The sequence below is a fragment of the Rana temporaria genome, chromosome 5 (genome assembly GCF_905171775.1).
Source record: "Rana temporaria chromosome 5, aRanTem1.1, whole genome shotgun sequence".
Classification (NCBI taxonomy): Eukaryota; Metazoa; Chordata; class Amphibia; order Anura; family Ranidae; genus Rana; species Rana temporaria.
Window position 1 is genome coordinate 52,925,903 of NC_053493.1, and position 26,993 is coordinate 52,952,895.

At 41.8% G+C, this 26,993-nt stretch overlaps 1 protein-coding gene across 3 annotated transcripts in view; it reads right to left on the bottom strand.

The window, feature by feature from the left end:
* Window positions 1–203: 203 nt before the first annotated feature.
* MKX (mohawk homeobox) overlaps window positions 204–26,993 on the bottom strand; it is a 176,608-nt gene continuing 149,818 nt past the window's right edge. For 2 of the 3 annotated variants that reach the window (XM_040352584.1, XM_040352583.1), the window contains exons 6-7: window positions 5,991–6,024; window positions 204–984 (exon numbers count right to left, since the gene is read on the bottom strand). In XM_040352584.1, the coding sequence (XP_040208518.1) occupies window positions 795–984; window positions 5,991–6,024 (224 nt within the window). In that variant the 3' untranslated portion in view covers window positions 204–794. The remainder of the gene's footprint in view (window positions 985–5,990; window positions 6,025–26,993) is intronic. The other variant, XM_040352585.1, reaches the window with a different exon arrangement.

Below are 26,993 nucleotides of genomic sequence, written 5' to 3' on the forward strand. Positions count from 1 at the left end.
TACACTTATTTTGTTCACAGGGTATTAACAAGCATCACGCTGTGTATCTCCATATAAAAAAAGAAAAACAAGAACTTTCTTGGATCACACCTACATGGGGTAAGTTTGGAACAGATCCTGTACCAGGCTATGTACACAGCAGCCATGCTTACCGGTATGGTTGTGGTTTTGTTCCTAAGTATAAAACACCAACAATATAAAAGTTCAAAATGTAACAAACTTCTTTTGGTTTTATTATATTTTCCTGATTCATTAAGAAAGGCTTCTGGAATAAAGCTATTTTATCAACTTCAGTCCATGTTCAAGTGCTTTGTAGTTTAATGCTGGTCATTTATACACCCCAGGCTCTATAAAAACAATGCTGTGCACCTTTCCCATTTTTGGGCAACAAATGAAGATAATTCACTTTGCATTCAGGTAGTTTTTACTTTAACCTGACGGCAAGAAGTCCAAGATTAAATACAAGAAGACGAAGCATTATGGCATTCATAATTTAAGGCATAAATATGTTACATTATGCCCACGTTCTAGCTTATTTCTGCAAGGCACATATGGTAATAGCAAGGCAAACAATTTTACTTCAAAGCAGAATATTTATGGCATAAAATAAGTTAGTATTTGGATTTTTTTTTCTTTTTTTTAAGTAAGACAATAAAATTTACATGTCCATTAGATCTCGCTTCCCAAGTCTTGTACGGCTGGTCAGAACAGTCCATTACAGTTCTAAGGCAAAACATGCTTGTAGCAGTGACCAGCCCAGAGTATCAGTTCTTGGTGTGCAGACAAAGCCAGAGTCATTGATATTGCTGAATTAGTGGCACTTTGACAGTCTTGACTTCTGATATGTGTGAGGATTTCTGGATAATGCAGCTGGTTGTCCCCAGAAGCTTGTCCTTTCCTTGTGCGAGGTTTGTAAGAGCCATCGCTGCGTTGATTTCTCGCCAGTAGGTCTCATCCTTGCTGGCTCCTCTTCTGTTAACTGCACTAGATTAAGTGAAAGAAACACAATTGTGTCAGAAAATTTATGGTAAATCGGAAGCCAAAGATCGACAAGATGGTCACAAGCAGGGCTTAAAGTGGATGTAAACCCGATTCATGAAATTTGAGCTGGGCACATATATCTGGAGTATTTTGTCATCTCTCTTCAATTGAAGTCCCATAGCTCTTTCCTGACCAGTTCCTCTGTTATCAGCCTGATAACTCCTGACAAATTCTCGGACACTTTAGACAAAAGCAGCAGGGAGCGGGTCCTATTACAATACACCTCTGAGAGTCTCTGCCTATGAAGAGAGGGGGAGTGTGCCTTTCCTCCAATCAGCAATGTTAGCTATCTTGGCTGTATGCCCAGACATCACACTCTGTGTTAAACAGGAAGAGAAATTTTCCTAACACGATCTGAACTTTCTAAACAGTATATAAATGTGAAGACAGAAGATATACCGTATTTATCGGCGTATAACACGCACAGGTGTATAACACGCACCCTAACTTAAAGAGGAAAGTTTCGGGGAAAAAACTTTCCACAGCCCCCTGCGTATAATACGCAGGCACAGTTTACCCTCTATTTTTAGGGCAAAAAAGTGAGTGTTATACGCCAATAAATACAGTACATGTAAAACCTATGTAGGGAGATTTGGTTAATCTCTGTGTATCATCTGAGGCTGTTTACTTAACTGGGTGTATGGAGGGTTTACATCCACTTTAAAGCAAATTTAAAATGCTTTTTTAAATCATGCCCCCCCTACACCACATGAAAAAATATATACAATATACATTTATATCTTTACATTACATAAGGTAAGCATTACTTCTGCATTGAAAAGCTCTTGCATTTTATCATGTGAGCATTGTGCAGTAATATTCTAAACCCATATTTAGTATATTACTAAACCCATAAAAAGTGGGTTGATTGATGGCACTGTTCAACTCAGCAGAATAAGGACATCTAGTGGTGGAAAAAAGAACTGCAGAAGTCAGCTCTAGATTTTACGATGCATACTTGAAGCGAAAGCAGACCTTTTAGTAAAATTAGTGAGCACACATTTGTATATATATATATATATATATATATATATATATATATATGTGTGTGTATATATATATATATATATATATATATATATATATACTGTATATATATATATATATATATATATATATATATATATATACACACACACATACACACATACATATATACACTATGGGCCAGATTCACAAAAGGGATACGACGGCGTATCTGCTGATACGCCGTCGTATCCCTGTTTCTATCTATGCGACTGATTCATAGAATCAGTTACGCATAGATATCCCTAAGATCCGACAGGTGTAATAGTTTTACACTGTCGGATCTTAGGATGCAGTACCGCGGCCGCCGCTGGGGGGAGTTCGCGTTGTAAACCAGCGTTGGGTATGCAAATTAGCAGTTACGGCGATCCACGAAACTTTTTCCCGTCGTTACGTCACCGCAAGTGTTAGTTTGCCGTCGCAAAGATAGGGCACCCTTTACAAAGTGTAAACTTACTACACAATGTAAAAGTATACCCGTCTTTCCCGCGTCGCTTTAGAATTTTTTTTTTTTCCCCGGCGCAAGTCTTTTTTTCATGTCGCGATTCACAAAACGTTGGCGCGTCGTAATTTTGCGCAAAGCACGTCGGGAAATTTGCGTCGGGAGCATGCGCAGTACGGGAGCGCGCCTAATTTAAATGGTACCCGCCCCATTGCGCCGGACGGATTTAGGATACACCGCCGCAAATTTCCAGGTAAGTGCTTTGTGGATCGGGCACTTAGACAGAAAATTTGCGGCGGTGTAACCTAAATCGGTTACGTTACGCTGCGCCCGGGCTACGTGAATCTGGCCCAGAATTACCAAAAGTACTGGGACACCTGCCTTTACACGCACTTTAATGGCATCCCAGTCTTAGTCCATAGGGTTCAATATTGAGTTGGCCCCCCCTTTGCTAAACAGCTTCAACTCTTCTGGGAAGGCCGTCCACAAGGTTTTGGAGTGTGTCTATGGGAATGTTTGACCATTCTTCCAGAAGCCCATTTTTGAGGTCAGGCACTGATGTTGGACGAGAAGGCCTGACTTGCAGTCTCCACTCTAATTCAGAGAAACTTGACTGGCCTGCACGGAGTCCTGACCTCAACCCGATAGAATTAGAGCTGAAACTGCTAGCCAGGCCTTCTCATCCAACATCAGTGCCTGACCTCACAAATGCGCTTCTGGAAGAATGGTCAAACATTCCCATAGACACACTCCTAAACCTTGTGGACAGCCTTCCCAGAAGAGTTGAAGCTGTTATAGCTGCAATGGGGGGGGGCTAACTCAATATTGAACCCTATGGACTAAGACTGGGATGCCATTAAAGTTCATGTGCGTGTAAAGGCAGGAGTCCCAATACTTTGGTAATATATAGGTAGATTCAGAAAGAGTTAGGCCGGCTTATCAGTAGATAAGCCGGCCTAACTCTGAATCTACGCCGGCGTTTGTTTAAGCGTATGCTCAAACAGAGATACACTTAAACAAAGCTAAGATAGGACGGCTTGCGCCGTTCTATCTTAGCTTGCAATTTTTCAGCTGGCCGCTAGATGGCGCTTCCATAGCGGCCGGCGTAGAATATGTAAATGAGCGTGTACGCCGATTCCTGAACGTACGCGAGCCCGCCGCAGTCGAAGTACGTCGTTTCCGTAAGGCCTTAGGCGGCCTAAAGTTATTCCACCTATGAGGTGGAATAACAATGTTAAAGTATGGTCGCCATTCCCGCCGCGAGGTTCGAATTTTTTACGTCGTTTGCGCAAGTCGTCCGCGAATCGGGAGTTACGTCGTTTAAGTACACGTCGAAATCAATAGGCCCGTACGGCGTACTTAGCCGCAATGCGCACTGGGAAATGTAGGCGCCCGACGCATGCGCAGTAGAAAAAAACGTGAGGTCAAGCCTCATTTCCATACAACACGCCCCCCTCCAAGTAATTTGAATTAGGCGCCCTTACGCCCGCTCGTTTTAGGCTACGCCGCCGTAGATTAGCAGGTAAGTTGATTGCAAATCACTACTAGCCTAGCTAATTTACGGCGGCGTAGCCTAAAAATACTAGGCTACGCCGCCCTAAATTTAATCCACTCTACCTGAATCTACCTAATAGTGTATATAATGATAACTTGCCTCCATATTCTGCAGCACAATACAAATAATTCTGAACCATTTACATTGGTTCCAGCTCCAAGGGAAATTATGACCTAAAGTCCATTGTGCATGTCATACAAACATAACATCCTTCCAGTAAAACTCCCAGTATGTTTTTGGATGGTAGATAATACTGGCGCATTCAGCGAAAATAAACAAAAATTAGACTGAAACTTTCCACAAGGACTGTGCGTCTATTTAAACAAGTATCTTAATTTTGTTAAATGGGTTGTTTTAAAATGATTATTTCCTGGAAAAAAGGTTATACTTTAAAAGATCCGTCCAGCCTAGATGGTATTTTAGGCAGAAAATATGCCTAGTGGGCTAAGTCATTCTCTGCTTTGTTATATCTCTTGGATACTACAGAAGATCTCTCTGACGTACTTCTATTCCTTTCCACCTGGGAGTTTTGGGTTCCCCCTACCCAGCTCTACATCCAGTGGATTAATGCTACTCATTACATAAATAGTCCAACAAAGTGGGCACAGCTGGTGTGCAGACCCAGGAACTCAGTGCAGAGATGATCTACAATTTCAAAGCCCCCCCACTATATGTTGAATCCATAGACGTCCAAAGGAAGACCACCTAGCTGTCCCGGCACTTTGATGCTTACCCCTTTAAAGTGTTACTAAACCCACAACAGTAAAATCAGGCTGTATATGCAGTAAAGTATGCTTGTTATACTCACTGTGGAACCTAAGGAATTAATTCTGCACATTGTGTTAAAAGGCTGTTTGATCCCCCCCTTCTTCCACAGTCCCCAATCCATCTCCCAATAGTACAAAGCCTTGGGGGCACTATGTACATGCTCAGTTTGGTGTGTAATGCTAGAGAGTTTTCTTTCTTTTTTTTTGGGGGGGGGGGTGTATGTGATCAGCGCAGCGCCAACCCGCACTGTCCAGACAGAGGTTCAGGGATCCTGCAGTCTCATAGGACAGTCAGAGGAGAATGAAAACTCCTTCTACAAGCTTTAAAGTCGGTGTAAACCCATTACAACCACTTTTACCTACATGTTAGCCTAGATTAAGGCTTACCTGTAGGTGCTCGAAATATCTCCCAAACCTCCACGGTTTAGGAAATATTTGCAAATGAGAAGGCACATGCGCACTTTAGAAACATCCATCTTCCTTCCGGGTATCGCGGCTCCGCCGTCATGATGGGCCGGAACCAAGACGTCGCTCGCACATCCGTGCGGGAGCCAGCAGTCATGGCACAATCTCCTTTAGAAACGGCCCGCTTGCCGTTTCTAAAGGAGATCTGCCATGCCTGGCGGCTCCCACGCACATCCGTTGGAGTAACGCAATCTCGGCTCCGGCCAATCACAGCTCCGGAGCCGCGATACCCGGACGGAAGATGGACGCTTCGTGGAAGAGGGGACAGCAGTGACATCGCAGGCTTTCAGGTCAGCGAAACATAATGGGCTTTCAGGTAAGTGAAACATAGTGGGCTTTCAGGTAAGTGAAACATAATGGGCTACTATCTGATGCATAGTAGCCCATTATGCTTTGCCTTTGCAGGGAAACAAAGAGGAAGTAAAACCCATCAGGGTTTACTTCCTCTTTAACTAGACACCGATAGAAGTCACAAGACTGCTATATACTGCTGATGAGAAAGGGTATTTAGCAGTTTATATTTACTAAAATAATTGCATTTCCGTGTTCTGTGTGATGTGGGAGATCAGATATAGTGAATGCAGGGTCCTGGGTTTAGTAACACTTTAATTGCTTACTACTTACTTATGTCCTCCTGTACATAACATAAAAAATAAACACCCCACATAATCCCACTTCAATCCACCACACTCACCTTTGGCACTTACTTGGTCCTGATTCCACAGTATCTGAAACAAAGCAGAGATACCAAGTCAGTCAATTTTGTCAGCTATATAGGATGAAAGTTAAAACCCAATCAAATGTTTAGGCTCAATCAGCTAAAAACTTTGAAACATTTTTTTTTTTAAGAAAGCAGCAACAGCCTGAGTAGAAATGTTTGCCCCCTGTCAAGATGCTGCAGAGACGGACCCTTTCTCTCGCAGTTTCCACTTTGTCCCAAAGGGGTTCTATCGAGGTGAGGTGAGGACTCTGTGCAGGCCAGTCAAGTTCCTCCACCGAAAACTCACTCATCCATGTCTATATGGACCTTGCTTTGTGCACTGGTGTGCAGTCACGTTGGAACAGGAAGGGGCCATCCCCAAACTGTTCCCACAAAGTTGGGAGAATGAAATTGTCCAAAATGTCTTGGTGTGCTGACCCCTTAAGAGTTCCCTTCACTGGAACTAATGAGCCAAGTCCAACCCCTGATAAAACAACCCCACATGTCAATCACCTCTCCACCAATTGATTTGGACCAGTGCACTCAGCAAGGTCCATAAACACATGGATGAGCAAAACAAGAAAAGCTGCTCCAGGTGAGCGAGTCTCTGGTTAATCCCCACACACTAGTCAGGTGCTAGTCCAGTTCGCATAATTCCGGACGGCTGCTCTTCCAAAAATCCTTTTATTGAAGCTTCATATGACAAGTGGTTGACAGATGGAGCAGGGGACAAAGAGGTAGAGCGCAAATATCAGCACTAGCAGGTAATGACTAAGCGCTGATATTTGCGCAAACCTCGTCTACCTTTTTGTCCCCTGCTCCATCTGTCAACCACTTGTCATATGAAGCTATAATAAAATGATTTTTGGATGCGCAGCTGTCCGGAATTATTTCTTCACATGGATGAGCGAGTTTGGGGTGGAGGAACCTGACTGGCCTGCGCAGAGTCCTGACCTCAACCTGATAGAACACCTTTGGGATGTATTAAAGCGAAGACTGCGAGTCAGGCCAGGCCTTCTCGTCCACATTAATGCCTGACCTCACAAATGCGCTTCTGGAAAAATGGTCAAACATTCCCATGTATGGATTTACAACCACTTTAAAAGAGACCCCAGGAGCTCTACATAATGTACATCACAAGTAGACCATTGTGACCATCATTCATGTAACACTAATAGGAAGCCCAGCCACCCTATTCTTATACCATGGTACATATCCATTGAGACACATTGGCAGAAAACAGAAGCTTGACCCAGTATAATTATAAGACAAATAGTGGTTAGTGCAGGAACTGCCTGACCATATCTGTTGGAGAAGACCGTAGGCAAGGAGCGGGGTTTGTGAGATACCACACTGGCTGTCCTACCTTCCCAACCAATAACAAGCTTTGAAAACGACTATGTCTGTGGTACAGCCACTGCCTTTAACTAAGGCCTCGTACACACGACCGAGTTTCTCGGCAAAAACCAGCCAGAAACTTGCTGTTTATTTTTTTTAGCTGAGGAAACCGGTCGTGTGTACATTTTTCGACAAGGAAACTGTCGAGGATCTCGTCGAGCCAAAAAGAAAGCATGTCTTCTTTTTCGTCGACGGCAATGGAGAAATTTGGCTCGCCGAGATCCACGACAGCCTAACAAGGAACTCGACGAGCAAAACGATGTGTTTCGCCCGTCGAGTTTCTCGGTCGTGTGTACGAGGCTTTACAATGCAACTATATAAAAACTATAACGACTCTATTAACCGCTTGCCGACCGCGCCACGCACATATATGTTGGCAGAATGGCACGGCTGTGCAAAGCAACGTATATATATATATATATATATGAATTTTGCGCCACAGACTCAATGTCCACCAGTGTCCCGCGATCGTGTCACAGAGCTGCAGAATGGGGAGAGGCCAGTGTAAAAAAGGCATCTCCCCGTTCTGCCTAGTGATAGGACACTGATCGTCTGCTCCCTGTCATGGGGAGCAGTGATCAGTGTTGTGTCACAGTGTTGTTTCACAGTGTTGTGTCACAGGTAGTCCAGCACCCCCACAGTTAGAATCACTCCCTAAGACACACTTAACCCCTTCCCTGCCAGTGTAATTTACACAGTAATCAGTGCATTTTTATAACACTGATCCCTGTATAAATGACAATGGTACCAAAAGTATACAATGTGTTCGCCATAATGTCTCAGTCATAATAAAAATCGCTGATCGCCGCCATTACTAGTAAAAAATTTTTTTTTATAAAAATGCCATAAAACTATCCCCTATTTTGTAGACGCTATATCTTTTGCGCAAACCAATCAATAAATGCTTATTGCGATTTTTTTACCAAAAATATGTAGAATAATATGTATCAGCCTAAACTTAATTTTAATATACTTTTTGGGGATATTTATTATAGCAACAAGTAAAAAATATTGAATTTCTTTCAAAATTGTCGCTCTATTTTGGTTTAGAGCACAAAAAATTAAAACCGCAGAGGTGATCAAATACCACCAAAAGAAAGCTCTATTTGTGGGACAAAAAGGACGTCAATTTTGTTTGGGAGTCACGTCGCACGACAGCGCAATTGTCAGTTAAAACGACGCAGTGCCGAATCGCAAAAAGTGGCACAGTCATTTGGTAGCCAAATCCTCTGGGGCTGAAGTGGTTGGTTAATACAACATCGAAGTAGTCCATCTACATATGTTCTGTGATAACATAGCCAGTACATGTATTCCAAAATACACACTACGCCAATGAAAACCCTCTGTCTTTTTTAATGCAATGTGGAGATTTCATTGTGTGAGTTAAAAATGGTCATATTTTCACAGCATGCCTCTTATAAAACAAACTGAAATAGTAACCGATTAATGAAAACCACACTTAAGACTGTTTTTAATAAAACAGAATGTAATGGGGGGGAATAAAATCAGGCAATAAGCTAAACATTATCGCAGTCGGCATAGCGGAGCGTCTTTTTAGAGATCAGAATTTTTTTATGAGCTCTGGACAAAAAAAGCTGCTTCAGTAAACTTACAAAACCCCCCACACTTTGTGCAATGTGCAGAAAGTCCCATAAACTTTTACAGTAAAATCATGTTGATGTATGCCACGTGCCAAGCCCACAAAGGTTTTTTTTTTTATTCTTTTGCAAGAAAGTTTTTATGAGATCTTTTCTACTGACCCATGAATCTGAAGCCGTCTTTTCCATACATCTCAGGACATTTCATTTACACCCTCCTCAACACTAATGCCGCGTACACACAATAGGAATTTCTGACAACAAATGTTCCATGTGAGCTTTTGGTCGGATATTCTGACCGTGTGTAGGCTCCATCGGACATTTGCTGTCGGAAATTCCGACAACAAATGTTTGAGAGCTGGTTCTCAATTTTTCTGACAAAAAAAGTTATTGTCGGAAATTCTGATCGTCTGTAGCCAATTCTGATGCACGAAAATCCTACGCATGCTCAGAATCAATTCAACACATGCTGAATTTAAATTTTCTCGGCTCGTCGTAGTGTTGTAAGTGTTGTGTTCTTGGCGATCGGAATTTCCAAAAACATTTGTGTGCCCGTGTGTATGCAAGACAAGTTTGAGCCAACATTCCGTCGGAAAAAAATCCATGGTTTTGTTGTCGGAATGTCCGATCATGTGTACGCGGCATAACACTTTTTTCTCAAATAGTACAATCACCAAATTGCAGGTTCTCATGAGAGGGAGAGATCTGTGACTACCAGAGCTTTTTTTCTCAGAAAATAGGTGCAGGAACTCAACCACGACCCCGTTCAGATTTCAAAAACAGTAGAAGGGTCTTAAAGGGGCATTAAATACCAGGATTGCATTACATACAGAGTGCAGAGTTCAGGGGGTTACACACAAAGTGCAGAGCTGTCACTTGTAAACACAGAAACCAGACTTTTGTGTTTACAAGTGATTGTGGTGAGCAGGCACCAAAGGGTCTGAGCCAGAGGTGGTGGAACTGAGTTGCCCCAAGTTCCCCCTGAAAAAAAGCCCTGGTGACTACTATGAAGAAGAAAACTTCAAATCTTCAAATTTGTTAAGATGGACATTAGACGGCAGCCAGACACATGTTTATGATCTGATCACTGAGCATTTTTTTTTTGTTCCAGATGGATCAGCAAACATTCATCCGTATCGGATGCATATGGATGTCTATGTACTGAGCAAGCAACCCTGACACTATTCTTCGCTTGCTGGAACCTTAATAACTATCACAGTTTCCATAGGTTAGATTTGCACTTTAACCACTTCAGCCCCGGAGGATTTGGCTGGCCAATGACTGGGGCATTTTTTGCGATACGGCACTGCGTCGCTTTAACTGACAATTGCGCGGTCGTGCGATGTTGCACCCAAACAAAATTGACATCCTTTTTCCCACAAATAGAGCTTTCTTTTGATGGTATTTGATCACCTCTGCGGTTTTAATTTTGAAATATTTTGAAAAAAATGCAATATTTTTTTCTTTTTGCTATAATAAATATCCCCAAAAATATATATAAAAAAATGTCTTTCTCAGTTTAGACCAGTGGTTCTCAACCTTTTAGTGCGGTGACCCCTTGATACAATTTCCAAAGTTGTGGAGACCCCTAACAGTAAAATTTTCATAGCGTGCGTTGTCAGCATCCAAGGCAAGAAAAGTAATTTGCGCCCCTAACACACGGAAATTTAGCGCTCCATGAGTCCCCTCCACTCGTACAGTATTAAAACCTCATATGGTACATTTTAGGACGTACTACTCTTTCTCTTTGTTCTGTTTTCTTTCCCTTTTATCTCTCGCTATCCTAATTTCTTATTTTTTCTCCCATCCCTCTCTCTAGCTGTCTTTCTTGTTTTTTCTCTTATTCTTTCACTCCCTTTTTTCTTTCTTCCTCCCCCTCTTTTCCTCCCCCTTCCATGTATTCTCTATTTTTATTCCTTCTCTTACTCCTTGGTGGGGGGAATGGGATGAGTGGTAGTGCTATGGGGGGGGGGGAGTTCTGATCAGCCAACTTAGGCTCTCTTGATTAAGGTCATCTGCTGATCTGAGAACTGTAGTGGGGACTTTTAATGGCAACTATAATCACAGGTAGTGTTACTCACTGGGCCTCCGACTTTGTGGTGTCTCGTAGCAGTGACACCCATGCTGAAATCAGGACATAGGGTCCCCTCCAGCCCCTCCCACCTCACAATCCTCACCAGTCAGCGGACCTCTAGTCTCTTCCCCCCAGCCATGCCGTGAACTGAATGGGCGGCTGTGAAGAGGCTAAGTGGGCGGCCGTGGGCTCCGAGAACAGCCTAGCTGGATGGCCGCAGGCTCCAGAGACAGCCCTGCTGGGCAGCTGCAGAAAGGCTGGGAAAGTGGTGTCGGCTTCAGAAACAGCCCAGGATTTGGTGACCCCCCCAGGTTGAGAACCACTGGTTTAGACCAATATATATTCCTCTACATATTTGTTATAAAAAATCGCAATAAGCGTATATTGATTGGTTTGCACGAAAGTTATTGTGTCTACACAATAGGGGATAGATTTATGGCATTTTTATTAATAATTGATTTTTTTACTAGTAATGGCGGCGATCGGCACTTTTGACGCTATTTTGGGACCATTGTCATTTATACAGCGATCAGTGCTATAAAAATGCACTGATTACTGTGTAAATGACTCTGGCAGGGAAAGGGGTTAACCACTAGTGGGCGAGGAAGGGGTTAAGTGTGTCCTAGGGAGTGACTCTAACTGTGGGGGGGCTGGGCTACGAGTGACACAACAGTGATCAATGCTCCCGATGACAGGGAGCAGTAGATCACTGTCCTGTCACTAGGCAGAACAGGGAAATGCCTTGTTTACACGGCGTCCCGCGATCGTGACACGATCGCGGGACACCGGCGGACATCGAGTCCTCGGGTCCCGCGGGCACGATCACAGAGCTCACTGTTAAAGGAGACCCATCACGAGAGAAACATGGAGGCTGATATTACTGATTTCTTCTTTTGAAAACGCTAACTGGCTGTCACACTGATCACCGACCTGGAACACGTATGCAGATAAGGACTTCTAGTTTCTTCACTCTGACTTTTCTGCAGGCAAAATTCACTGAGGGTTATTTACTAAAGCTGGAGCATACACAATCTGGTGTAACTCTGCATAGAAACCAATCAGCTTCCAGCTTTTATTGCCAAAGCTTAACTGACCAAGCTGAAGTTATAAGCTAATTGGCTACCAGGCACAGCTGCACCAGATTGTGAGTGTACCAGTTTTAGTAACTCTCCCCCACTGTGTTTGCCACCTGCGACGTAACACCCGCTGAAGATCATAACTGAAGTGTGTTTTCGTTTCCATTACTTTTTATTAATACATTTTTCAAAGAAGTACAAAGGCCAACTAGAAAACATGTGGCGGAAAAGGTTGTATAACCGTCTCCTGATACATTCATGCTTGCAATAGTACAATAATCAAAGTCAAGACAGTATCCACTGAACCTAAGGTCATCTGCAGTGCAATGCGTTTAGCTTCTAGAAATAACTATATAACAGTAGCAAATCCATTTAAGTAGCCTCACTGCTAGACGTTTAACTTTGGAAAAGTAAAAGACTATATCAATTGATATCAACCATGGCATAATCCTGACCCCCACCCCATCCAGAAGAAAGGAGGGGCAAGACCACCTCCCCTGCTGGAGGATTTACTAATAGTGTGCGCCACATCGGCTTTATAGAACATACTTTCTACTACATCACACTGCGCAACACTTGCCAACTTATGTACAATGTAGTATTTCAATGGAGAAAAATAACAAAAGAAAAAACAGATGAAGAGAATGGAAAGAAGAAGAAAAACAAGGCGAAAAGAAGAGAAGAGCACCCTCTACTGCCTGAACACAAGTTTTTGTCTCTCCCAAGAGGAATCTGAGGCCTTGTACAGACGACCGGACCGGTCCGATGAAAACGGTCCGCCGGACCGTTTTCATCGGACATGTCTGCTGCCAGATTTTGGTCTGATGTGTGTACACACCATCAGACCAAAATCCCCGCGGACAGCGAACGCGGTGACGTGGCCGCGACGATGACGCGGTGACGTGCGCGACCCTGGAAGTTCAATGCTTCCACGCATGCGTTGAATCACTTCGACGCATGCAGGGGATTTCGGCCCAGCGGACATGTCCGATGAGTCGAACAAACCATCGGACATGTCCGAAGGACAGGCTTCCAGCGGACATGTTTCTTAGCATGCTAAGAAACATTTGTCCGCTGGAAACCTGTCCGATAGGCCGGAAAACTGTCTGGTCGGCCCTACACACGGTCGGACATGTCCGCTGAAACTGGTCCGCCGGACCAGTTTCAGCGGACATGTTCGGTCGTGTGTACGAGGCCTGAAAGATATTCTATCCAGAGATCCCAGATTTTCACAAAGCTGAAGTTTGTTTTGAATGTGGAAACTGAGCACTCATCATATAGCTCAATGGTTGCGAAGGTGTCAGTCCAATACACAGTAATACAAAAACGATGACCACTGCCCCCACTTATAGCTGGCCATTGCAGTAAGCAGCATTGGAGATATAAACAGGGCCAAGGATAAATCCAAGGAAAAAAACAAGCTTACTTACCGACCAGCCCACAGACAACCGAATCAACCCATCTAACAGTATGCGTTAAAAAAAGGAGTTTGATCTGTACGCACTTGCAAATGCATCCGTAAGCCACAGAGCCTCACCACGAATAACTAATGAGTTTGTTTAAAATGTTGAGTACTATTTAACCTCTTGACCACCGCCCCATGTCAAAAAGACGTCCTCTTTTTAAAGTTGAATATCTCGATAACGGCAGCAGCTGCTGCCACAACCGAGATATTCATCTTTTCAGGGGGCGGTGGTGTACACGATAACGGCGGTCTCCGCGGCGGATTCGCCGCGAGATCGCCGTTATCGGTGGCGGGAGAGGGGCCCCCCCCCCTCCCGCCGCTCTCCCGCGCCCTCCGCCGCTTACCGGAGCCGTCGGTAGCGGCGGAGGGGATCGGATGTGTCCGGCAGCTGAGCGGGGACGGGACTGAAGGAGAAATCTCCTTCACCCATCCTCATAGCTCTGCTGGGCGGAAGTGACGTCAAAACGTCAGTCCCGCCCAGCCTCTTAAAGAGACAATTTTTTTTTTGTCATTTGAAAAAATTACTTTTTTTTTTTTTTTTGCATTTAAGTCTAATTATGAGATCTGAGGTCTTTTTGACCCCAGATCTCATATTTAAGAGGACCTGTCATGCTTTTTTCTATTACAAGGGATGTTTACATTCCTTGTAATAGGAATAAAAGTGATCAATTTTTTTTTTTTTTTTTTCAGTGTAAAAAATTATAAAACTAAATAAAAATAAATAAGAAAACCCCAAAAAAATTTTTTAAAGCGCCCCGTCCCGACGAGCTCGCGCGCAGAAGCAAACGCATACGCGAGTAGCGCCCGCATATGAAAACGGTATTCAAACCACACAAGTGAGGTATCGCCGCGATCGTTAGAGTGAGAGCAATAATTCTAGCCCTAGACCTACTCTGCAACTCAAAAAATGCAACCTGTAGAATTTTTTAAACGTCGCCTATCGAGATTTTTAAGGGTAAAAGTTTGACGCCATGCCACGAGCGGGCGCAATTTTTAAGCGTGACATGTTGGGTATCATTTTACTCGGCGTAACATTATCTTTCACAATATATAAAAAAATTGGGCAAAATGTATTGTTGTCTTATTTTTTAATTCAAAAAAGTGATTTTTATCCAAAAAAAGTGCGCTTGTAAGACCGCTGCGCAAATACGGTGTGACAAAAAGTATTGCAATGACTGTCATTTTATTCCCTAGGATGTCTGCTAAAAAAAAATATATAATGTTTGGGGGTTCTGATTAATTTTCTAGCAAAAAAATTGTGATTTTCACATGAAGGAGAGAAGTGCCAGAATTTACCTGGTGGGCAAGTGGTTAAATGAGAATGGTAGCATTGTAGTGTACAGACTCATTTTCAACTCTCCTGATCTACACACGTAACCTAAGATATTAGGGTTTATTGTATTAAATTGGGCTAATGGCTACATGGTAATCGGAAAAATAAAGCCTGAAGGAAAGGAATCAAACACAATCTGTCCATGTTGTTGCCGCTATTGTATCTGCGTCTATCAGAATACTCAAATATTTGTTGCATTTAACTGGATGCGGTCACTACTCAGTCAACAATTTTCCAGCTGGTTCCTGTGACAAAAGTTGATAGAACAATCAATTTTTGCCGAGCTGGGTAGTGCTGCCCGAGGCAACCCACAACTCAATTTACATTTGATTCAGCGTGGGTCTGCCAAAATTCAAGCCATGGATAGCAGCCTAAAGTTTGGATGTTTCTTAATAGGGTTCGCAGCTGTTGGGCAGGCATGGCAAAAGAACCTGGGATTCTGTATGACCTCTCGGTTTTGAGCTCTACTAGCTGCACATCTAGATCATAAGTATTCCACACCTTCCCTACATTTGAATAAAGGGGCAAATCACATTAATGTCCAGAACAATGTGGTCCCTCCCTGTTCTCCTTGCTCTGATAAAAGCACCAGGAAGGATTAGCGTGGGGATAAAACCATCCCATCACATGAACGTTTCCTGGCACAAAATGCCTAGGCACCCATTCCATGTAATCTCTATGGAATGGTAGGCTCAGATTTCAGACTGGCTGATTTTCAGCAAAGGTGACCAATACCTAGGTCTTGTGGTCATGTAGCTAGCATATACTGTTAACATGGCTTTATGCTAACGTCTGAATGCAGGTCCACTTTTAAAGGTCATTGTAAAAAGCACAAAATACATTTTCTTTATTAAAAAACACACAACACTGGAAAAATCTTCCCTTCTTTCTTACTTTACAATATAATATGCTTTAACATGTTAGTGTATTTTCAAAAGTATTTTTTAATATGTTTAAATCTGTAGCTTTCAGTAATTTAAGACTTGGTGATCCAGCCATTAGGTTACTTGTTCATCCATTGCCAATTCTAGGACAATAAAACGTTGGTATTGATTTACTAAAGACAAATACACTGTGCACTTTGTAAGTTGCTCCAGAGATTAGTAAATGAGCAGAAGTTCTGCTGACTTCCATCATCCAATCATGTACAAGTAAAAATCCATTTGTTTAAAATTTTTCTTGCACATGATTGGGTTTTCTTTGCAACGTGAAGCTTTACCTAATTGACTAAGCTCTGGAGAAACTGCACTTTGCAAAGTACAAAGTCTATTTGCTTTTAAAAAATCAACCTATCTGTCTCTGTTTCCCAATGGTATACAAGGATTGAGAAACTCAAAGGAATAGGTGGACTTTGTAGGCACATATGAGAAGAAACCTTATTGAAAAAATGATACATTTTATTAAAAAACTATTAAAAAAACATAGAAAAAAATAAAAACAACACCCTATATGGACACAGTTACCAGTTACCCAATAGTAATAATAATAATAATAATAATAATAATAAGTTATGGTTGGATTTAGGTATAGAAATTAGTATAATAGTGTATTAAGTAGAAAAGTTTGATCCCATAATGCCTTTACATTTGCTTGTCGTTTTGTATGTTTTTCTGTGTTTTTTTCTTATCATTTTGTAATCAAATTTATATTTTTTTCAATAAGGTTTCCTCTCATATGTGCCCACAAAGTCCACCTATTTTTTTGAGTTTCTTAATCCTTGTATATATATATATATATTTTGGATGTTGGCATGGTGAGGGTCCTCCCTTCCTATGTTTCCCAATGTTACTTCTGCCTTGTTATATTATTACAAGGGCTTCTAAGTGGAGACAGAAGTGGCTGTTGCAACAAGGATAAGGGCTTGCTGAGATGAGCAGCAAGGACCGCCGCTCTTCTAAAAAGCAATACAAGCGTGGTGGTGAGGAGGTGATATGTTGCCTCCTCACCCCCTAAGTTTATCCCTTTAAATGCCACACTACTGCTTCAAAATAGCATAGCATTGCATGCCTTTGCAGTACTGTACAGTTGCAGGGCGGCCCTGAAGACCTGTATTAGTCACGTTTGACAGTGGCAACATCCATAAAAAATTACATTCTGTTTAATTATTCCTGCAGCCATGAAATAGCTGTGTGGCTACATGTCATGCCATTCAGATGGGCTGTTGCGGAAAGGGGGGCGTAAAAAAAAAAAAAAAAACCTCAAGTGCCTGGTTTTACTGCCCCTGGCCGTATGTGTAAATGAAGCCTAATGCCGCGTACACACCATCGTTTTCTGCGATGGAAAAATGCGACGTTTTATGTGCTTTAAAAAAACGTCATTTTTCAAACTTCAATTTGAACAACGACGTAGCATACACACCATCGCTTTTTCACAACGCTCTAGCACAGCGCAGTTCCGTCAATCACGCACGACGTCACTATAAAGGGTCGTTTCCATGCGGAAGACGGCCTCTTTTGCTGATATCGTGTTGCTGCGTGTTAGTAAAAGTTTGGTGAGATACGATTCGTGATTTTCAGTGACTGTGCTTTAAATTTCGTTTTCTTGTCTATAAGCTGAAAAACACCTTAACGAATGTGCTGATTCCATTCTGAACAGTCGTTTTACATGAATGAGCGCTGCCGTCTCCTAACTTGCTTCTGAGCATGCGCGGGCTTAAATCGACGTTTTTACGTACACACGGTCAATGTTTAGAACACAGAAAACGACGTCGGCCAAAAACGACACATAAAATTGAAGCATGCTTCAATTTTTTTCTGTCGTTTTTTAGAAGACATAAAACGACGTTTTTGCCCACACACGGTCAATTAAATTGACGTTTTTGAAAATGACGTTTTTTTCCATCGCAGAAAACGATGGCATTAGACCCATTTCACACTGCAAGTGCCGCCCGTTAGCACTAAGGCTGCATTCACACCTGAGCGTAGCGTTTTTGGTTGTTTTTTCTGACGTTTTGTTGCGCGTATTCACAGGTATTGGTGCGTTTGCATACAGCGTTGTCAGAAGTTTTTGAACTTCAACGTTTTTTACTTTAGCCAATAGGAAAACTGATCATCTTTTTCATCACTTGTTGCTATGTTTGTAGATTTTTTTATCTTCTGCCTGGGTGAAATGTTTTATTTCACAGAACAGATTAAAGCGTCAAAACGCCCGTAGAAACATTCGTTGTCACGCTAGACGCTTGAATTGAGCGTTTCCATTTCTTTCTATGGGAATACAAACGTTCTAAAATGCCCAAATCCGCCCAATTCGCGCGGGTCCGGAACTTGTTTGAGCTTCAGGCATTCGGCTTCAGGCGTTTTGGAGTGGAGATGTGAACCATCTCCATAGAGAATAATGTATTTTTTCCCCTCTAGCGTTTTGGAGCTTCATGCTTCAGGTGACAAAACGCTCAGGTGTGAATGCAGCCTAAGGCACGGCTAGTTTTAGCAGAGCTTTTCGGCCACCAGCGGGGTGCTTTTAACCCCAAAGAAGGGGTTCAAAAATGCCTGTGTTGTTGCGCTTCCAAATCGCTTTTCAGGCACTTTGGAAGCACTGCCCATTCATTTCAATGGGCAGGGTGTTTTGGGAACGCTGTATACAGCGCTCCCAAACCATGACAAACATGCTGCTTGCAGGACTTTTCCTAACATCCCACAAGCGCACCAGTGAAAAGACACACTGAAATGAATGGGAGGCCATTTTCAGGTGCTATTTAGAGGCTGTTTCTAGTGCTAAAACGCCTGAAAACCGCCACAGTGTGAAAGGGGTCTTAGACTGGGGCATGAAAACAAGGGCAGAAACGTGCATTTCTGCGGCATAAAATAGGCCAAAACGCATGTCACACTTGCAGAACCATTATTTACTAATAGCACCCCAAACGCGGGTAGCAATTCCAGGTTTTGTTGTGTGTTTTCAGCTCAGGTGCAAATAATGTGTGTTGCCAAATGTGCTTGGCTCAGTGCCAACAAATTGTACTTTGGGGCATTTTTCTGGAGACAGGGAGCCCATTCATATTAATGTGTTGTCACGTGTCACATCGGTGTGAATAAAGCCTTACACCGGCATGGTCCACCACTAGAAAACGAGGAACGCTATGCAGTCATCCCTGAAGTGCGTGTAGACAGGGAGTGCTTGAAAAAAGGCGGCAGGAGGTCAGCAACACGGTAATTTAAAACCAACACCAAAAGATTAAAAAAAGGTAATAAGAATTATATATTTTTTCAACGAAATGTCAGGTAATAACAGTGTTTTAGAAAACTATATGTCATCCAGTAAGGGGTTTACAACTACTTTAACACCCCAAATATAAATGTTCATAATGGCGTCTTTCTACGGGAGTCAATTATCAAAAGTTGTTATATAGGAACTGCAGCCCTCATGGTAACTAATCATTTTCAAGCCGCACTAGACAGCTGGGGCATTCAAATCTAATTGGACAACAATGGCAATTCTTATTTAACACGTAACGATAAATGAGGCCAATTTTAAAATGATGAGTAATATTTAAATGAATGTCTTCAGACTTGGCCACCATTGTGTATCAAAATTTCAAAATAGCTGCTAAATAAATATGAAAGGTATGGTTCTTAATAACCTCTATCAAAGGTTCTTTTTTCTCATGTAATTGAGTATGACAGGAGTTGTCAGGTAGTTAAACAATACTACCAGTTGAAATGACTTGCAGAAGGCCAGCCTTTGGCACAGCACACTCCTGTAGTGTATAGCTTAATAAAAAGCATGTGCAGTAAGAGGGTGATACGGGCACAATATGAAGCATTTCAAAAGTAGTTCAGGCCCGTAGCCTAATGACCATTCATAATATAATGTGTGCTGGTAACCACAAAAATGGCATTTCAATACACAATCATCGCAATGGAGTTATAGTTGAATTAATAGATTTAGACAGCTATCTCCAAAACATTATTTCTGGAATGAGGCTCGTCATTGTAATGTTAATGAGAAAAAAGAAAACATAAAGTAATACTTAAATATAACAGCTGCAGATAGCACAAAACGTTGTTATTCATTCGAAAAAAATATATATAAAAACTATGCAGATGGCTTTTGCAATGAAGAAGTATCCATGGCGAGAAAAATTTATTTTGGGGAAATTATTATGAAACACATTAACCTCTTGGCGCCGAGCGCACACAAATATGCGGCCTCTTGGCATTCAGGCCTTGGCGCATATTTGCATGCAATAGTGCAGAAAGTGTTGTGCCGAGACCGGGCGCCTTGCGTGCTCCGGGCTTAGTGACCTGCGGCTCACGGAAAGTTCCTGATCGCTATTTGCGATCAGGACTTTTCCGATCATGTGGCAGCCAATCAGGGCAGTCACAGGGCCATAAGGGCCCACCCCGCCTAGGGCCAAGGGGTTAACACAGAAATGCAGAATATGCCTTCTGCAATTTTTGTCACTTTTTCCCAAAACAGGTGGTCCTCGGGTTACAAACAAGATAAGGTCTTTAGGTTCTTTAGTTGAATTTGTTTGTAAGTCGGAACAGGAAATCTTTTTAAGGTGCAATTCCAACCAAAATAATTGTTTTTAAGTTTTTTGGATAGCATAGGGAAGGGTTAACACCCTGAAACATTTGTTTTGCTGTCTGTTTCCCTGTTCAGAAAATTTAACCTCACTTTCTGTCCCTGTGACAATTGAATTTTGAAAAATGTTGGTTGTTGTGGAAACCAGGATTGGTGATACAGCTCCAGTGTAGACACCTTTTGCCCATGATAACTCTTACAGGAGTGAATTTCCCTTCCTATGGGTAGATTTCCTATCACTTCCTGTTGTGTCCCTCCATTTGTAAGTAGGAGTCGTTTGTAAGTCAGATGTTTGTTACCCGGGGGCCACCTGTAATGGATATTGATCTACATACAGACCTAAAATAAAGACATTCATAAGGATACTAGTAAAAATTAAAAGTTACAAAGCTAGTAGGGTTGAAAAAGGGCACAAGGTGGCTAAGTAAACCTGTTACTTTGCCCTTCATGGATAAAGCATCAGACCTTCAAATAGCCAAGTAGACAAATACAAAGGGTAAGGATAAATCTAGACTTAAAAAATAAACATCTTCGGGGGGTGGCACATTGGTCTTGTATCATAACACCAGTACCCCATTCCCGGAGGCTCCACAGCTTCTCCACTCCATATCAGTGGGAATTATCCATACACTTTCATCCAGAAAGCCAAATTCGACATCAGTAATCAATCAGCAGGCCTATGGGGGCTTGTCTATTGTTGTGTAAACATAAATTTTTAATAATGTCTGGGTGGTGCTGGACAGAACTTAAAGGTTTAGGAGGCAGGAGGGAGTGTAGCCACACTTCAAAGTGAGATTTGCATATAAATTCAACTGCCAATATTTCTGGATTTACTTACCAGTATGACGTGGTTTTCACTGAAGATAACCTCTGTATATTTAGTCCTATTCTAAGTTTGACTGCCCTAATAACCTCTTTGTCTCCCTCGAATCATTGTAAATACAGTTCTTTAGCTAGGAAGCCTATTCCCTGCTTATTTAATGCCATAGGCATGGATGAGCGAGTTTGGGGTGGAGGAACCTGACTGGCCTGCACCTTAACCCGATAAAACACTTTTGGGATAAATTAGAGTGGAGACTGCAAGCCAGGCCTTTTCATCCAACATCAGTGCCTGACCTCACAAATGCACTTCTGGAAGAATGGTCAGACACACTCCTCATACCCCATACACACAATCGGAATTTCCGATGGAAAACGTCCTTTTCTTTTCGAATAACGTCCCAGCTTGTCAATACCTTTTACAAGCTGAGCGGCCATCACTGTTAGCATACACCTGTCATTCCAACAGCATGAATCTCCCCAGTGGAAACATAGACAGAAATAAAAACCTGACAGGGGTTCTATTTCTTTCAAAACAAGAAATTAAACTCAACAGATTATTAACTGACTCAAGGTCAGAAAATCCATGTTCAGAGTCACACCAGTATGGAAGCCAACATCAACATAAAAAAAAAGAACATGGATCGTGGATTCAACAATCCCATATAAAAAATGATAATTCAAAAAGTCTCAAACAACAAACCATCGATCCAAGCTTTTTAGAATAATCATTATATAGCACATAGTAAATAAAGACATATTAAAAACCATAGTAAACAATAAAATGTTAACCACTTGACCTCTGGAAGATTTGCCCCCCTTAATGATCAGGCCATTTTTTGCGATGCGGCACTGCATTACTTTAACCACTTAAGACCCGGACCAAAATGCAGGTAAAGGACCAGGCCCCTTTTTGCGATTCGGCACTGCGTCGCTTTAACTGACAATTGCGCGTGCAACGTGGCTACCAAACAAAATTGGCGTCCTTTTTTCCCCACAAATAGAGCTTTCTTTTGGTGGTATTTGATCACCTCTGCAGTTTTTATTTTTTGCGCTATAAACAAAAATAGAGCGTACATTACTAGTAAAAGAAAAATAACAATAAAAATGACATAAATTCATCCCCTATTTTCTAGACGCTATAACTCTTGTGCAAACCACTATACGCTTATTGCGATTTTTTTTACCAAAAATATGTAGAAGAATACATATCAGGCTAAACTGAGGAAGAAATAAAAAAAAAATTTGTATGGGATATTTATTTTAGCAAAAAGTAAAAAAATTGTGTTTCTTTCAAAATTGTTGCTCTTTTTTTGTTTATAACGCAAAAAATAAAAACCGCAGAGGTGATAAAATACCACCAAAAGAAAGCTCTATTTGTGGTGAAAAAAAAAGATTTAATTAATTTTATATGGGTACAGTGTTGCATGACTGCGCAATTGTCATTCAAAATGTGACAGCGCTGAAAGCTGAAAATTGGCCTGGGCAGGAAGGGGGTGAAAATGCCCTATATTGAATAGACATGTGCATTCGTTTTTGTCCGAATGCATTTTCGTCCGAATTTCGGGTATTTTTGTTATCGTTTTAACTAATGAAAACGAATGCGCAGAATCCGAAATCTGTAAGATCCGACATAAAAAAATGCTTTATTTTCGTTGCTACAACAGTTCGATATAGATAGGAGATTCGACATGACGCTGACAATAACAATCTGTGTCTATAGAACCTACGGTCGAATGTGCCTAACCTTAACTCTATTAGTCCAAGAATATTCTACATAGAGAGGAAAGATTCGACATAGAGAGAAAAGATTCAACATTATCGAGACCATTCGACATGAATGACGAAGATTCGACGAAGCAGCGAAAAACATACAAACGTTGAATCTGTCATTGAAGACTTATGGTGTCTGTCGAAAGCAGCTAAACTGTACGACGCCGCAATCGTACATTTCCGGTCAAATGCTTGGCCCATAGACTATAGAAGAATTCAAATGTTGGTTGACTAGTAATAATAATTTATAAACATAATTATTACTAGTGTCATACAACATTAGAATTCTTCTATAGCTTGTAGGCGAAACATTCGACTGGAAATGTACGATTGCGGCGTCGTACAGTTTAGCTGCTCCGTCGAATCTTCTTATGACCTGCACACACGATCGGTTCATCCGATAAAAACGGTCTGATGGATTTTTTCATCAGACATCCGATTAAGCTGACTTTCATCAGTCTTGCCTACACACCATCAGTTAAAAAACCGATCGTGTCAGAACGCGGTGACGTAAAACACGACGTGCTGAGAAAAATGAAGTTCAATGCCACCGAGCATTCGTCGAATTGATTCTGAGCATGCGTGGATTTTTGACCGATGGATTTCCCCACAGACGATCGTTTTTTTCTATCGTTTTTTTAACCATCAGATAATTTTAAAACAGGTTCTAAGCTTTTTCACCGATGGGAAAAAAACGTTCGGTTCGTCTGATGAAACCGGTCCATCAGACAAACCGATCGTGTGTACGCGGCATTAGAACATTCGACAGACACTATAAGCCTTCAGTGACAGATTCAACATTTATTCATTCGAATTTCGGGAGTAACTAAATACATTTATTTTTCGGACGAAAACGAAATTCCGAATAGAAATATTTCAGTGCGCACATGACTAGTATTGAAGTGGTTAAATAACAGTGTAACAGATTGCTTCTTCTTTTTTTTAACCAACTGTTTTTTGCCACTTCTGAGCCTGAAAGGGTTTTAAAAATAAAAACCCTGGAAGATATCTGTTTTACCAATAACAGATGCAGTAAGAAGCAGAATTTGTGCATGTAACTGCTTAGAAGCTGCTGTCACCCAGCAGGATCTGGGATTACATAGAGTCCAGTCCATCTGTTTTGGGGTCCTATTGTTCCTTACTTTGGTGTTCCTATTGTTGTTGCAGAAAACTGAATTTGGAAAAAAAATAAAAATTATTCCTTAGAACAGAAAATGAGGAAAACGTGTCTCGAGCACACTTGCTGTATCACTCAAGACGCTAAACAAGTTTGTCAGCAATACTTGTTAGAAGAGAACATTTTCCCTCTCATTAGAAGCAGACGCTGGTGGAAGCCATTCCAAGGTCAGTGGGTGTTGGCGAGGATTAAAAAAAGAAAAGCTTCTCCACTGCGACTTGCTTATATTGGGCTGTGTTTGTGTAGATATAACTTGACAAAATCTGCCTCTCATTAGGCTTTGCACTCATCTGTGAACAAACCAACTGATATTACACGAGTTGCTAACGAGCATGTTGTAAATGGAAAAAAATGTAGCGGGAACATACATCGTTCCTACATGGATGGTCTCCACTTAACCACAAGACAAATACGAGCAGAATGAGCCGAAACTAGATCCTGTGTACACTGCTGCCGGTAAAACCACATGATGGCTCCTATATGTTTTTGGATGCATTTCCTTTCCCTGCTAGGTGTTTTCATACATTTTTTGTGAGTTTTAGCTCCATTTGTGTATCCGAATAGCACAAAAATGCAGGAAAGATCAAAGCTGCTCTTCAGGATTTGTATTTATATCCATCCAGTCCTGAAATTTACACTGCCATACAAGCCAGGCAGAAGACCTGATTTTCTCAGCTGCAGTTAAATTGATTGTAAAGTCTAGTTTTTTTTAAATAACAAACATGTTATAATTACCTGCTCTGTTGCAGTGGATTTGCATAGGGCTGCCAAAATCCTCCTCTTCTTGGGTGTCTCTTCTGTGCTCCTGGCCCCTCCCTCCTGTTGAGTGCCCCCACAGCAAGCAGCTTGCTATGAGGGGCACCCAAGCCGAGCTGCAGCTCTTTGTGTCCATTTAGACAAGGAGCTGCAGTTCAGCCCCACCTCCTCCCTCTCCTGATTGACTAACTGACTTTGATTGACAGCAGCTGGGGCCAATAGCGGCGCTGCTGTGTTATAGCCAACCAGGAGGGAGAGTCAGGGATAGCTGAGACACTTGTAGTCATCGCTGGACAGGGATTGGGCTCAGGTAAAGTATTAGGGGGGATGAGGGGGACTGCTGCACACAGAAGGCTTTTTATCTTATCTTTTTTATGCATTAAGATTAAAAATAAACCCTTCTAACATTCCAACCCCATTAAAGCAGATCTAAACACCTGAAAATACCTACCTCCAACTTCCAGCGATTTGGCAATTACATTCCTCCCGACTGCTGTCATTCTCTCCATAGGCTACTTCCAGGTGCTTTAGTTTTCTGCCTCTTGATTGGTCAGTGTAATTCCCTGATTCCACACTGGCATAGCAGGCAGGTAAGTGTGTGTTATTGCAGAAGAGACATGGCATGCTTGCGGTTCTTTACAAGTTAGGCTTAGTTTAAAGAGGAGCTCCATGCTCCCCCCAAAAAAATTTAAGTCAGCAGCTACAAAAACTGTAGCTGCTGCTTTTTAATATAAAGAAACGTACCTGTCCAAGGATCCAGCAATGTTGTTACCTAAGCCGAATCTTTAATCAGCTTTAGGTGCAGGTTCTGGCATCCTTAGTAAGGAAAACAGGAAGTGAAGTTTTGCAGCTTCACAGCCGGTTTTCTACTGCACTTGCGAGAACCGCGCTGTGCCTTGTGAATGGCCCCATAGTTTTCTGGGACCTGTGATGTTTGCCAGAAGACTCTGGGGGAAAGACAGGGGACGAACTTCTGGCTAATGCCCCGTACACACGATCAGAATTTCCATCGGGATAAACTCTGATGGATTTTTCTGACAGAATTCCGTTCAAGCTGTCTTGCATACACACTGTCACACCAAATTCAGACCATCCAAAATGCGGTGACGTACAACACTATGACGAGCTGAGAAAAATTAAGTTCAATTCTTCCGAGCATGCGTCAACTTGATTCTGAGCATGCATGTTTTTTTCTCCGTCGGAGTTCCATACAAACTGAATTTCCGATAGAATTTTTTTTCTTCAGAAAAAGAGAGAACATGTTTTCTTTCTAAGTCCGTCTGAATTTCTGATGGAAAAACTCTGATTGGGCACACACACAGTCGGAATAACCGATGAAAAATTCCGTCTGACTTTTTCCATCGGAAATTCCGATCAACTGTACAAGGTATTAGATTGCCGCGGTGATCTGAACCAGAAGTAGGAGCTGTTAAACCATGTATCCGCTCCCCCTAAAAAAGTGCCAAATGTGGCAGTGGAGGAGGGGGGGGGGTTCAAACAAGTGGAATGTCCCCTTTTGGACAGAGACTGGACAGTGAAAGGAGAAGCAGCAGACTGATGTGCTCATCTTTCTATCACTCTGTTCTCTCCTCCTATCGGCATGTTACTTAGCACCTAAGCACTGCAGCAGAGCTAACTATCTCCTTGTGCTTCTTTTCTTTCTCTCCAAGTAATACTGTAGCTCAGCTGTACAGAGATTTCAAGAAACCAAATGCCAGTTCAGGTACTAACAAGGCTATTATGTATTAAAAAAAATACATGATGGTGTTTTAATGAATTTGGAGCTGCAAAAAGGATAGCTTTTATAGCTATGCTATATAGCTTATTTTATATCTGCTTGGAGTTCAGTTTTAATAACATGATATGAAAATACATGCATTAATTACTTACAACAGCATAAATCACCCTGTAAAAAAAAACGATAAAAAAGCAATGAAGTGTAAATTTGTATCAAAATGAAATAGGAAGCATAACCGGAGGCTGCCATGGCTGGTGTTCTTTTGAAAAT